Raw genomic sequence first — 15,194 nt, 5'->3', positions numbered from 1 at the left:
TTAAAACATATAGTATATAAACAATATTTTTCTATATATAAGTTTCTATATATAATTGTTTAAATTTTTTAGATGAATTCATGAAGAAAGAGATCTTAGAGTATGAGATAGGGAAAAGACATCTGGCTAATATAATGGGCGAAGATCCAGAATCTTTTACCCAAGCAGATATAAATGTACGCAATTATATAAAAAAAAATCATGCTAATTTGATAAATATCTGAGTTAATATCTAAAGTCTCATGTGATTGTTACTTTTAGAGATCAATCCAATATCTATTTCCATCGGGACTATTTGAACGTAAAGCTCGGCCAATAATGGAACATCCAGAAAAGATTTTTCCAAACAGGAAAGCAGCAGAATTTGATGAAACTGGAAAACCCTTCCATTCTATGTTTTATACCTCAAAGCCAAATTATTATGAGACACTATATGTAAGTTTTTATAATAGCTATTATAGATGAAAGAAAGTAACTAATATATCTGAAAATTATTTGTATTTACAGAATATTATTGATAATATCAAGTCTCTAAATGATATTGAAGATTCATTAATAAAGCAAGGAACATTGCCTATGGACAAAATGTATGTGTTGAATATTTAATTTATAAAATGTATATATATATATATATATACACAGCTTGACATATAATTTAAAAAACATCCTGCACCATATCAAATATAAATATTTTTTTAAATACATATTTTTAGCGATCTAATAGGTGTGTCGTGGTTGTCAAAGAAAAATATTGAAAAACTATTTCTTGAAAATATTAACGATATTGAGGTAAATAATATTAATATTAATTAGTTATAGAAAACTTAAACAAAATTGTAACATGTGATTTAACTCAAAAATGTATAATAATCTTTTCAGTACAATTATTTTATTGCGTCATTAGAACGACTATGTGATCATCCACTATCAAGACGTGCAGTAGATTTCATTTTTAAATATTGTAGAAGACGTATCCAATCTAAGGAGATAGTAGTATTACCCGTAAGTATCTATATAATGAAAATAAAGTTTCAATTAATGTAAAGGTTTATTATTACATGTTAAGTTGGAACATGACAGCACAGGAAGGCCATATGTCACAGTCAAAAGTAAGTAAACATAATTTTAACATTCACAGAAGATTAGCAAGAATATATGTATCATAAAATTCATTATTGTTAATGATTTCAGATTGCATGAGGAAGTCTGCAAGAGGTGAAGTAACAATTTGGGGTAATGGCTCTGGTAAGATTGTCATTAATGGACACGACATCGCATACTTTGAAGATTTTCAGCATCGCCAACAGGTGAGTTATTCCTTGCTTAAATCCTTGTAAGAAAAGTCGGTACTAAATTTTCAATAAATAATATATCAAGTTTTTATGTAAATCTTTAGAAATTGTAACATAATTCGGTTAGAGATAATTTCTATTATTTATATTAAAATAAGATATATAATTTGTATGCACTCTAGTTCACTTTTTTTTTTAAATAATATTTTAACTTTTCCAATAGCAATTTTTTCTCAAACTTTGACTCAAGCGAATTATCATGCAATATTTTTTTAGTTTTTAAATTGGATATTGATTATGGTAATAGATTTTCAATGTTTTCTTCGCTGCATATTCAGATATCTGAACAATTATAGGCGTAATAATGTGCTTATTCAAGAAACCTAAAGCCCGATGTCCACTATACTACTCCGAGATCTCGGACAGAGAAAAAATTAACAAATCACATTTGAACAATTTGATCACGTAACTATTGCGATTGGTCAATTCTTTCTTCATCTGATGTCTCGGACCGGATTTCTAGCATCGTGGATACAAGACTTAAGAATAGAATACTTATATGATAACATTAAGTATTACTTAATAAGTGAAAGTTTGCATTAAAGAACTCTTAAAAATATTTTAAAATTATTTCATGTGTCAATTTTTGACATTCTGCTTATTGGATAACTAAAAAAATTACAAAAATTCCAAAATGGTGAAGAACTTTTCAACTCGGTTTGCTCTGTCCACAAGCGGTATGTCAAATAATTTGCGATACCCTATATAATGTTTCATTTTTCATGGAATTTTCGAAAACATGTTCCAATACATACATAATACTATTACATTACATTTTACACAAATGGTTCTAGTTTTTTTATCAATGCCTTTAAAATTACGCATATGACATCGTCTAACAACACTCCATGTAGCCACGCGCCTCGATAGCGTTTCTAGGGTTATTTGTGTTATTCTATCCTTGTTTCACATCTAATAAACAATGATAGAATGACATAAATAGCGTTTTTCTGAACGCACCTTCTGCGTACGAGGAAAGAGATGGAGTGAAGGAGGAAGGGGTGGAAGGAGAGAGAAACATTCCATAGGTACATAGTCACATCATGATTTAAAAAAAATGGCATTAGATCAAAAACAACAAATTCTCAAAATCGTTATTTTTCTCAAAATTGTGATAGCCGAATTTTGACAACGGATTTTTGCTCGACAAGTAAAAATACGTCGGAAATTATTCACTTGTAAATAACTTTTTTAATAATACGTAAATAATTTTTTTAATCTTATAATATTATAACATTATGATATTATAACATTATTTATTATAACATCTTCCAATTGAAGTTCAGACAATTTTTTTTAAAACTAGCCGTGATTAGTTTAAACTGAATAACTTAATAATTATCAAAGATACGATTTTTTAAAGATTCTGGGTCATATATGACCCACTAGATCTGAAAGAATTAAAAAATATATATATTCGTCTCGAATCAGAAGAATCATATATTTGGAGGATGAATACAGCACTGAAGAAGAAATATATTTTTATTTAATATCTTTTTATAATACGTATTGTGAAGAATGTGAAGCATGAAAAATATGCGGTGTCCTTCAGGGAAGACGATTTTTTTGTACGCATTTCTGGTAGCCGATCTCATCCAATATATGTACTATCTAAATCTCTTTCGTTGGTATAACCGGTGGAGTTAGTCGCATGCTGCACACTCTCTCGTTCTCAGTATTAATCGGTCTGGCGAAAGAACGAGGTGCAATTGAGACGATTATCAATGTCCTCTACCGCGCTTCATCTCATATCGTAAATGCGTAAGGTACTTCTTCACTTTAAAACCTCTGCTTATAATACCGATCACATACTTGATACTTAATAAGAGTCATTAAATTAAGTTCGAGATTTATTGCAAAAGCATTAACAGTTTATTGAATACTAACAGATAGCGGCTCACTGTTGATTTGATTAATATATAAATCCGACACAAAGGACATCTCTCTCATGACGTTATGTTTACTTATGTATAATTGAAACTTCTATTTATTTTCACGTTTAATATCTATTTACGCCTTTTTCATTTTATTTTTATTTAGTTTCACATTTAATTTTTATTTATGATGAACATTTTTTTAAATTTATCTTTAGATAGATTTGTATTTTTATATTTTCATATAAATAGTTTCTATTTTTTGGTCTAAACATAATAGCGAAAATATTTAAATTTCTTATAATTGTTTAATATTTAGTCAAGTCGATAAAACCTATTTTTATTAATAAATTCATATAAGGGCTAAAAGAGCCAAGCACGTTATTGGTGCAAAAGAATATATTACAAATATCTTCCAAACGTTTCTCAATGGAGCCATCTTCAGTGAATCACTTACATTACTAATGTTCTTATCTTTTTTCATCTATGATTTATTAACGCCATTAGATTAACATAAATAAAAACTTGTCGCCAATTATTTTATGCCAGAACGCATTCTATTTTTATTGTTGCGTAAACGAACAAAATGTTATTGCAAAGATTTATTGCTTTTCGTTAGATTCATAGATTTTTTTGTTATGAGTATTAATATTGTCATCAATATATGATCTGTACGATATTTTTTTGTTTCTCATAAGTGGGACATAATTACCGCCAATTCAATCAGATAACAGACTATCCTCCATGATTATTTAAGCAATTTTCTAATTAACTTTTGCAAGAGTCATGCGATATGCTTTGTGTTGGATTTCGATGTTACAACGTTAAAGCGTTTATAAAGTGTACCGCCAAACTTTGAGTCGTAATTTTTGCATTGAAATAGAAAAAAAAAAGAAAAAGAAATATACATTCCAAAATTCATATTTCTTCCTATGTTATTAATCCTTTAAAAAATTAAGAAATCATTAACAAATATTAATTATTTAATCTTTTATATAAAATATACGAGTTTTAGAATATACTGAAGAGTAATATTCTTTGGATCGCCTCCAATTTGGCTTATATAGTGTTTTTTAATTTAGTATTCGGAATGTAGAATCACGTAGAAAAGAAATTATGTTCTGAGGGAATCATTCTAAGTTATGGTGAATCGTTATTTTTCAGTGAAAATCGAAAGATCTGCAAATCCTCATATAAGCCATAAATTGAGTGAACACTACCAATTTGGTTTTTTTTTTCGTTTTTTTTTTTATCGTAATCTTAAGAGAAAAATTTTATTTTTTATTGAATATAAAGTATTTTCTATATAAATTTTATACCAAATAATGGATAAGTAAAACAGATGTTTTATTAATATAAAGTCATCATTTTCATCTTCATTTTTATCTTAATTTTTATCAAAATTATCGACCAAATCATTTAAAAGAACTTCAACATAAGTTTGTTTACGTCATATTCTCAGGGTCCTACTATAGCTCTTACTCCACCGCGCTTGTTGGAGTGAATAAGAACTATGATATATTTATATTCAATAAAAAATAACATTTTTCTCTGAAGATCACAATAAGAAGGACATAAAAAGATCAAAATGGATGTTCTCAATTTATTTATATTTAATATATTTTATTTATATGAGGATTTATAGATTTTCCGATTTTCACTGAAAAATAACGATTCACTATAACTTTGAATGATTCCTTCGGCACATAATTTCTTTTCTACGTGATTCTACATTCCAAATACTAAATAAAGAACACTAAATGAGTTAAATTGGAGGCGGCCCTAAAGAGTAGCGTTACTCTTGAGATTAATTTAATTATCTATTTTGTTTTATTTTAGATTCATAACTTTAAAAGACCGTATGTACAAAATATTATATGCTTTCACTTATTTCGACAGAAAGATTATTTGACGCTACAAATATTTATATAGTTCTGGCATTTTAAACGCCCTATCTTTCATTTCCTGTAATAAATTTGGGTAATTATTAAAATAATATTTGTTACATGTTTTTACATGTTTCGATTAAATATTAAGACTTTTTTGAATAGTGTTAAATAGGTAATATCACATTTATAGGTAATTGAACTTAATACGGCAACAGGTGGAGATAGTTGATAGTCTCAGCAAATTCGTATCATTCTTGTCGAAAAAGAGATGGAAGAAACTGAAGAAAGAGTACCAAAAACTGTTCCAAATATGTTGACACGCATGAGTACGGCTTCCTTGTTTCTAACTCGACTAAAGGCTAAACGCTCATCGTCTAAGCAAGATGACAATGAGCTCGAAAGTGGTCGAGTTCAATATGAACCATCATTACCCGATGACTCAATAAGTCCTTCCATGGAAGATTACTTCATCATCAGTGAACATACCACTTCCGATGAAATCGACCGTACTTCGCTACGCATCAATGAAGATCTCATTAAAAATATTCTCACGGAACACAAAAGGCATATGGGTTATAAATCACAAATTTTGGAGAATCTAGAATCAGGCAAAATGGATGAAATAAATGTAAACACGATTTTTGTCGACATCAAGTCTAATGAAGTCAACATCTTATTGTTACAAGCAAGTTTTTTAGGTCGTATGAATCTCATTCATCATTTGTGCAAATGTGGAGCCAATATTAATTACACCGAACCTAATCATGGTCTTACCCCTTTGCATTTATGTGCCTTTCGGAACTGTCTGGATGGAGTCAAATATTTGATAGAACAAGGCGCGAGCGTGGATACCAAATCGAAGCACACGGCGTTTCATTACGCTGCTTTTGGAGATGCCTTCGACGTAGCTCAGTATTTCATGCAACGAGGTATTAGTCAGCTATCTCCATATGAAGCTGAAGAAACTGTATTGCATGTGGCTGCACGGACTAACGCCTTGCGTGTACTTTCTTTACTGGCACCGAACAATAAGGAACTGAATCGTTTGGATCAGGACGGATACGCCGCTATTCATCATGCAGCCAACGGCGGAGATAAAGTTTGTTTGGATATACTTCTGAAAGCCGGTTATCAAGTGGATTTACTTACCAGAAAGAACGACACTGCTTTGCACTTGGCTGCGGAAGTTGGTTGCGTGGATAACTTGGCTCTTTTGATCAAGGCGAACGCTAATCTTCAACTGAAGAACCATCGAGGACACACGGCCTTGCATTTAGCCGCTCGTTCGCATTCTCTGGAATGCGTAGAGATTTTACTGAAAAGTCGCGCAGATCCTAACGTGGAAGATAACGAGGGTCGGACATCTCTGCATCTGGCTCTAGGTAAGTCTCTGATGACCGACGACATCACTGAGCTCCTGCTGAAATGGCGGGCGGATGTAAATAAGGCAGACAAGTACGGTTATACGCCTCTACACATCGCTGCATCGAACGAGCTATCACGATGCGTGAATCTATTGATAAAACACGAAGCGGATCTCAGTGCCAGGACCATCGGTGGTAACAGTGCCCTATCCATCGTTCTGCGTAAGACCCCGACATCCCTGGACGTATTCGAACGTAGACTGGACAAGTCTCTAACTTTGAGCCGACAGGGATTCATCGCAGGCAAGCTCGAGTTACAACTGGACTTCCGTCCGTTGCTTCAGCATCGGCGAAATCGTTCGTCCGAGACCGGTTATCTGAATACCTTTGTGAAGGAGGGCTACAAGGAAATTCTGGAACATCCTTTGTGCCAGTCTTTCCTTCATCTCAAGTGGCATAAGATCCGAAAGTACTACGTCGCCCGATTGCTCTTCTATCTGATATATGTGTTGATCCTTACAAGCTGGGTGATAGCCGCCCTTGCTCACAACTGTTACAACGAATCAAAGGGTTACATGCACAATAAGCCGTTGTGCTCGAGCGCAACTGGGATTTATGGATTTTTTTATAGACACCCTACACTACTCGAGATTCATTGGTACGCGCTGATGATGCTCACCATACTCGAGGCTTGTCGCAAGTTCGCCGTTATTTCCAGTTACCGATCTATTAGACAATTCTTCACGCAGGTGGAGAACCTAATCGACTGGTGCGTGATATTGAGCGTATTTGCCACCTCTTTCGTGTATACGGGAAAAACATATGTCTGGCAAAGGCACTTAGGTGCTTTCGCCGTACTTTGTGGTTGGAGCAATCTGATGCTGATGATCGGACAGCTTCCTGTATTCGGTGCTTACGTCGCCATGTTTACTAGCGTGCAAGCACAAGTGTTTAAGCTACTTCTGGCCTACGCCTGTCTGCTAGTGGGCTTTACGGCGAGCTTCTGTGTGATCTTTCCATATTCCAATTCGTTCAGCAGTCCACACATAGGTCTTATTAAGGTCCTCGCGATGATGACCGGTGATTTAAGCTTTGATTCTTACTTAATCTCATCTGATAAGAATGGCATCTATGAGAATAATGAAGGAGCTTCCTGGATTTTACTACAAATTTCGGCCCAATTCTTTTTCGTGTTGTTCCTTCTATTTGTCACGATTGTGTTGATGAATTTATTGATTGGTATAGCCGTGCACGATATCAAGGGTCTTCAAAAAACGGCGGGTCTTGCAAAACTCGTTCGCCAAACAAAATTGATCCACGATGTTGAGACTGCAATTTTCTTGGGATTTATGCCGTCGAAACGCTTCATCAAATGCATGCGATGGACCACGCTACTCCTGCCACCACCTTTACGAGCCGTTTTGACTGTTCGTCCACTAAGTCCCAGAGAGAAGAGATTACCACGTGATGTTCTTTCGGCCGCTTACAAAATAGCCAAGGAAAGAGATGGACAGAACAATTACAACGCGTCACGCAGAAAAATTTATAGCGCAAAAGCGGGTTACAAAGGCGACATGACCATGTATCGTCGTCGTGGTTTCGACGAGGATACGCTACAACACGATTGTGACAAATTTAAAGACGAAATCGCGGAACTCAAGGAGATTTGCGAAAAAAATCATACTCTCCTTCAGGAACTCATAAAAGTTCATAGTGATAAAGTAAATAAATAAAATTGTCAGTATAACGAGGAAATATCCTTGAGTTGTAAAGAATATTTCATAAATTCACAAAGATTCATGTTCCATTTGAAATTTAATCATGGAGTAACGATAAGAGATTCTAAAACTTGAGATTCATGAACGTGGCATTATGATACATCGTGAATAATTAATTATCGCGAATCCTTGTTTCAATGCCTTGTGTTTTATATTTTCAACAAAAATTAAATCTTGCATATAGCTTTTCTGTGATACAAATGCGATTGTGTCCAAAATATCAGTTATATTTAATTCCGTCCATTTTCACATATAAATTTTATATAAAAAGCATCAGAATGGCTTGCATAATTTTATGCATATAATAAATGCTACGTTTAAACAAGATATTTTATTTTAACGCAGTAATTGTATGAAATATTTCCTTAGGAAGAACACTTTATTTACTTTAAAATATATGTATATATGTATTTTTTCAAGTTTAAATATTTAGTATGTATCTAAAGTAACATCGATTTCGTGTCGCGAATGTAAACATATGTATATTGATGAGACCTTACAGAAAACAGGACAGTTCATTTATATTTTTTCTAAACATTCGTTTTCATTTTTAGAAGTTTTTGTAAGATATTTTGACTTGTCAGAAAAATTTCCTTCTTTCTGAAGAGTCAACGTATAAAATTTATATATAATTATATTCAGACTAATGCTATTTGATTTGACATCATATCTGGTTGCTTTCTAATATATTTCGATATTAATTTTCTTTACTCTTAATTCTTTTTTAAATAGGTTTTTAAGAAAAAAAATTTTATAAGCAAAATGTTTTTTCTTTTGTTTTTTAACTACATTATTTGAATTGTAAGTGTAGTTGTACACACTGTTGCGAAGTTTTTACCAAGATGAATTGTTAAACGCATAAATAAATATTTTATATCCAGATTAAATAGGGAAGTTTTAAAGTTGTCTTGTGCTGATCAAGTTTTACTTTGAAACTTTGAATGAAGTCTAAAAATACATATATAACATTAATGATATGCCACAGTCAAAACCGGTTCTCTCGTCTGTTGAAAGTTCAACTATCAGAGACCTACTAGTGAGATAAAGTGTTAAGTTACAGATCTACCTCTTGAAGAGAATTTATTGGGCTAAAATTTTAGAGAGTGTAACTGGAACTATACTTTGTATCTTACATACAAAGTAGCTGAGAAATACATAAAAAATAATTATTTAAAAAATGCATTACATATTCCATCGCGTTATGGAATCGATCGTTTATCGTAATTCAAATAAAATCAGCGCGATGTAAAACTGTTTCATGTCTCGAATTCGACTGTTTGAAAGTTACTTTTCCCTTTTTTATTAAAGTGAGTACCAGTATGAAATATTCATTTCATACGTAACGTTTTATTTATGTATTTCATGTATCAATTTATAAATAGCTTGCAACTCAAAAATATCTCTTGGTAGAGATCTTGTAAATGTAAATCTTAAAATGAATACAGAATTAAAATTACATAAACGAATTGTGATATCACACATATTCGCAATCACGTGAAAGAAATTTGTCTAGATATTCGCAATTTAGATTCGAGAAGCTATGAAAAAAGGGATATAAAATATTCTATAATAGAAAATCAAATACTAGATAAAGAAAGATAACGCGTAAACGAAATTAAATAGGAAGGACTAGCGAATAACAATTGATTTATTTACTCACTCTTTTTACTGTATTTTTGAGACGCTAAATAAAAAATGAGTTTTTAATTTAAAATTGTTGATTATAAAAATTAACATATAATAATTAAAAAATAATTTTATACTATTCCTGTAAGCACACATTAGCTGTCTATAATTTAAATAATTCTCTTTATCTCTCTGCGACAAATTTACTTTGGAAAAATTTTATATAATAAAAATTTTTAATAATTAGAACACTTTACTTTGATAAAAATGTTTTTTCTCTCTTCTTATTTTTTTTATCCAGCCTTCATCCATTAATTTTCAACAAGAAAAAAACAATTTATCGTTACATTTGATTAAAAGTACAAATATCTGTTTAACAATATTTTTTTAACGATAACATATGTAAATAATAATATCCTACAAAACTCAAGTGATCTTTCAACGATACTTTCCAGCCTGACCTAGATTAATCAAGAATTTAAAAGAAGAACAGCTTATATACGTGGAACTATACGTAAAGTAGATCTCAAATTTGCCCTACATTTTTTTTATGTTTATGTATTTTTTATTTATATATAGCGTCTTACCCCTCTGCTCGTAAATTCCTCTTCCCACACGAACGACAGAGGTGTATGCAGAGTACGTCATGCAGTACGTGTAGTGCGATCGTACAAACTAGTTAAGCTCTCTGTAATGCTCGCTGAATTGTCAATTGTACACTGGTCAATGATAGGCATCTTGAGCCGGCATAATTTTTTCACGATTAGAAAATGCGGCCGAAATCCTTCTCGGGCTGCTTTTGTATTCTAGAGTCGAAAACTCGAGGTTTCTTCAGCCAATCTCTAGGTTTTTATAAATACGTGCTTCAAAAAGAAGAAGCATTAAACGAAAAGACGAAGTGACGGTACGTCATACGAAGCCGGTAGCAAGAGGAAGAGAAAAGTGTGCTGTGACAGTGAAAAATGTTAACTCATCATACTATCTGTATTACTTGAAGTTCTCACACAGCGACAGATCCACTTGAATATTTGATAACGTAATAACTTGCGTTCGTCAAATTAATAGAAAAATTAATATTGAGTCTTCAGAGTTGTGCTTGAAGAACAGAAGAAATACTAGTACACGAGGAGAAACAATACTACTAACGGCGCAAATTGAAAAACAGATAAGATTGCTAATGTATATGTGATAAATACTTGTAAGTGTATAGTACGTTGACAAACTTGAAGATATACAGTATGCACTGCATATTTTGTAATACAATATTTTTCTAATACCAGAGAAATTTAACGAATGTAATATCCGACGGAAAGAGCTTTAGAAAAGCACAACCTTTACTTATCTCTATTCTCTGCATCTGCGTCTGTCAAATGTATTCCGTTTAAGAAGATATTAATCATAAGTTGTTCGGACGAATGCAAGTAATCAAATTAATGATTAAATCAGAGCAACTCGGATATAAGGCACTCGATTGCGCTCGGGACATAATGTGGCACAACGATAATCTTCTCTTAAAGAGGTCTAAATGAAACGATTTGTAGGCGGGACATGATAAAAGAGATAACAAGAGAGAAAAAGACAGGATTGAAGAGACGATGACGCAGCTGAAATAATTAGGATGCTTCGCGAAACATCACATAATGATATACGAATACTTAGTGCTTAATTACGAAATGGGATTTACATTGGAAAATTAAACATTGTACAACATAACATACCTATTAGCCAAAGAAAAATAGAAAAAAGTGACAAGATCAAGAGACACACTAGTTTCAGGTGTAAGTTTATCGTCTATGTATACATATTTATCATCTGTTTATTATAATCGATTCGTAATACGAGTTCTCGTGCGCAAGAATGTAAAAAACCTAAGATAACAGAAAAAAATAGCAATGATAAAATCGTTTAAGTCGAAAATAATTCAAGAAAAATAAGATTACATGAAGACATGCTTGAATTTTCGCTAAAAGAAATAAAAGTGAAACTGAATAGTAAATTTATTTTTAGTCATAAATAAATAGTGAAGTAAATAATTCAAGCGAATATGTATGAGAACGATCGAGATTCATTAAGAGAGAGTGCCAAAGTAAAAAATCTCAAGACGAACAGTCTGGAAACACCGACTATTTTGAATGATGAGGAACATTTTTATTCCAAAAGCTTCAACAGTCGTCACAAAAGCGATCCTCTGCCCGTAAGATTAGCTCCCACTTATAGGTCATTGAGATGTGCATATGCAGAGGATTATCCGCAAAAAATTGTGATCGATGATGCAACCATATTCGATAATGATCAAATCGAAATCGACGCCGGTGTACCACCACCAGTCGATGACTCTCTCTTCTTTGACAATCTAGAAATTCTGGAATGCCACAAAAATCATTATGTGAATGGTGCCAAATTGAGATCGGCTATATGGTCTATCGTCGACACGATGGAGACGAGGTTACTACAGTATATGGAGAAGAGTCGCACGCTTCCGAACGCGTGCAAAAGCGAGAATTTACGAAACATTGCTTACATCTGGGCGTCCTATCGTGGTCTGCTTCATCTTCTGCCGGAATTGGAGGATGCCGGAGCGCGTTACGACTACGTCGAACCGCGGACCGGTGTGAACGCTATCCTCGCGGCTTCATTGGGTGACAAAGTCGCCTGCGTGGAGTATCTGATCGTGAAAGGTGCCAACGTGAATTATGAGAGCCCCATCATTCATTACACACCTCTTCATTTCGCAGCGCTCGGTAATAGCTGGCATGCCGCAGCTACATTATTGGATCATGACGCCAAGCTCAATTATGTTTGTCAGGAAGTGGTCGAGCCAATTTTGCATAGTGCCATCCGCGCGAAGGCGGTGGAGACGGTGAAGCTGCTGCTCGAGCGTGGTGCCAGTGTTGTCGAGAAGAATCACTTGGGCCAGACGCCGTTGCACGTGGCCTGTTTCGTGCAATCGATATCATGCGTCGAGCTACTTTCAGCCAGCGCGCCCAACGTGAACGCTGTGGACAGGGAGCACAGGACACCTCTGCATTTCGCCGTGATGAGTACAGACTCATCCGCCGAGTTAGTACAGTTGTTGCTGAAACGTGGCGCTTTGATAAATGCGGCCGATCGGACAGGTTTCACGCCTCTTCATATTGCCGCACTGAACGAACAATCTCAATGTGTGGATGCGCTCATCTGGGCCGGCGCTGACATCAGCGCGACCACGTGCACTGGATTATCCGCTCTGAATATTATATTGAAGAAAATTCCTGAGTCTCTGCACGTGTTCCGACAGCGGTTGGACGCTTCCATTAGACTGACCCGACCGGTATCACATAATCGTGAGTTTGAAATGAGACTGCACTTCGACATTCTCTTCCCCAGCGGTAATCAGTGCGAAACCAGCTTCATAAATACTTTTGTACAAGAGCACCGAAAGGACTTGTTGTCACATCCTCTGGTTATGGCCTTCCTACATCTCAAGTGGGAGAAAATTCGCAAGCTCTATTTGCTGAGAATACTTTTATATTCTATGACAGTGATATGCTTGACTACTTACGTACTGACTGCGTTAGCGTATAAATGTTACAATCAAAACGAAGCCAATAACTCCAAGATATGCGGCAGCAAACGACCGTCTGACTTTTTCTTCCGAAAATCAATCATCGAGATTGAATGGTACCTCGCGCTGGTTCTGACATGCATCACCATACCAAGAAAAATATATGGCTTCATGGTTTACAAATCGGCATTACAGTATTTTTCCAGCATTGACAACGTGTTGGACGGCGTGGTAATTGTAAGTGTATTCGTTACATCCTTCGTATATACTGGGCGTACTTACGACTGGCAGAATTACGTCGGCGCGTTTGCCGTTCTTTGTGCCTGGACCAATTTAATGCTGATGGTGGGTCAGTTACCGGCCTTCGGTACCTACGTTGCTATGTTTACGCACATCCAGTTCGAGTTCGCCAAACTTTTGTTAGCATATTCGGGCCTACTGATTGGTTTCACTATTAGCTTCTGTGTGATATTCGCAAGTGAACCCGCGTTTGGCAATCCTTTCACTGGATTGATCAAAGTCTTGGCTATGATGGTCGGTGAATTGGACTTCGAAGGATTCATCAACCAGATGGATGATAAATCGATGGGCGGCTCTTTTGCCATTTATCATCCTATTTTATCAGTGTGTTCGCAGATTCTCTTTACACTCTTCATAGTATTCGTTACTGTGATTCTGATGAACTTGCTGGTCGGTATCGCCGTACATGATATACAAGGTCTGAGGAATCATGCGGGGCTTACGAAGCTAGTAAGGCAGACGAAAATGATCCTCTTTACGGAAATGGTACTGCACAACACTGCAATCCCATATGCCTTTCGGAAATGGATGTCGGATCACAAGATTGAGGTTGAAAACAGGAAACGGGTTCTTGTGGTAAAACCGCTTAATCCCCTCGAGAAACGATTGCCTAAGGATATAATGAAAGCGGCTTATGAGATAGCACAGAAGAATATTCCCTCGTTTATGAATGACGACATTAATTTGAGCGATCGTGCTGTTTGGTTGAAACAACGACACAATGGGTTCTCCGATGTCGCTCTAGAAATGACATTTGAGAAACTGATTGCTATGATGAAAGTGAATGAAGATGCTATAAAATTGTTGAGAGTACAGTTGCTAGAAATGAACAAGATGTTGGAAAACGTCGCAACAAAATTGACGAAAGAAGAATATACTACCTCGTTATGATTTTAATAATTTAATATTGGTACGATCCGATATTTCAACTAGCAATTTGCATTATATAATTCATATGTGTGTATATATATATATATATATAAAATATTTACAGTTAAAGAGAATATATATATATATTCTCTTTCACTGTAAATATTTTTACAAGTAAAAGGGGCAATTATTACGCAATTATAATTTTTTATTTCTATTGATAAAAAATTATCATAGCTTTCAATTTTATCTTCTCAAAAAAAATATCAACTTCTCAAAGAAATCTCAGAATATTTAATATCTATATAAGTTGGCTTTTCTTTACCTTTTAATAATTGTTTATCATATTAATATGTCATCTTATAAACAAAGTTACCTCTAATGGTTCTTGCATATTTTATTTGTTACAGATTATATTTCCATTACTTTTTACAAATATGACTGATAAAGTAGATATCGAAGCCACAGTTAATGGTGGAGGATCTACTGGTCAGTCGGGTGCTATACGTTGGGGTATTTCATGGGGCTTACGTAGCTTTGTTGACAAATCAACAATCGACAGAATGCGAGTTGGTAAGAAACAATCAATTTGGCAAA

General features: G+C 34.2%; 2 protein-coding genes across 2 annotated transcripts; both read left to right on the top strand.

Moving 5' to 3' along the window:
- Nucleotides 1-77: 77 nt before the first annotated feature.
- Nucleotides 78-1,682, top strand: LOC108755057 (28S ribosomal protein S9, mitochondrial). The gene is made up of 8 exons (XM_018497802.1): nucleotides 78-176; nucleotides 262-435; nucleotides 508-587; nucleotides 714-789; nucleotides 880-1,002; nucleotides 1,067-1,109; nucleotides 1,192-1,307; nucleotides 1,649-1,682. The coding sequence occupies exons 1-8, from the start codon at nucleotides 81-83 to the stop codon at nucleotides 1,652-1,654; spliced, it is 714 nt and encodes a 237-aa protein (XP_018353304.1). The 5' UTR covers nucleotides 78-80; the 3' UTR covers nucleotides 1,655-1,682.
- A 3,648-nt stretch (nucleotides 1,683-5,330) lies between these two features.
- On the top strand, nucleotides 5,331-15,067 carry LOC108754929. Its single transcript, XM_018497595.1, has 3 exons — nucleotides 5,331-8,200; nucleotides 11,913-14,637; nucleotides 15,008-15,067. Exons 1-2 carry the CDS (start codon nucleotides 5,384-5,386, stop codon nucleotides 14,616-14,618), a joined length of 5,523 nt encoding a protein of 1,840 aa, XP_018353097.1. The 5' UTR covers nucleotides 5,331-5,383; the 3' UTR covers nucleotides 14,619-14,637; nucleotides 15,008-15,067.
- Nucleotides 15,068-15,194: the final 127 nt, after the last annotated feature.

Source organism: Trachymyrmex septentrionalis, unplaced genomic scaffold, assembly GCF_001594115.1.
Source record: "Trachymyrmex septentrionalis isolate Tsep2-gDNA-1 unplaced genomic scaffold, Tsep1.0 scaffold83, whole genome shotgun sequence".
Taxonomy (NCBI): Eukaryota; Metazoa; Arthropoda; class Insecta; order Hymenoptera; family Formicidae; genus Trachymyrmex; species Trachymyrmex septentrionalis.
Note: the sequence above shows the minus strand (reverse complement) of the source record. Positions and strands in the feature narration are given on the sequence as shown.

What these genes read in the sequence shown, in the direction of transcription:
- LOC108754929 (XM_018497595.1), top strand. Translation starts at nt 5,384, where the DNA reads ATGGAAGAAACTGAAGAAAGAGTACCAAAAACTGTTCCAAATATGTTG. An exon ending in TAAAAGTTCATAGTGATAAA is followed by an intron (nt 8,201 to 11,912) that starts GTAAATAAATAA and finishes ATAGTGAAGTAA; the next exon opens with ATAATTCAAGCGAATATGTA.
- LOC108755057 (XM_018497802.1), top strand. Translation starts at nt 81, where the DNA reads ATGAAGAAAGAGATCTTAGAGTATGAGATAGGGAAAAGACATCTGGCT. An exon ending in ACATTGCCTATGGACAAAAT is followed by an intron (nt 588 to 713) that starts GTATGTGTTGAA and finishes ACATATTTTTAG; the next exon opens with CGATCTAATAGGTGTGTCGT. An exon ending in AGGAGATAGTAGTATTACCC is followed by an intron (nt 1,003 to 1,066) that starts GTAAGTATCTAT and finishes TTACATGTTAAG; the next exon opens with TTGGAACATGACAGCACAGG.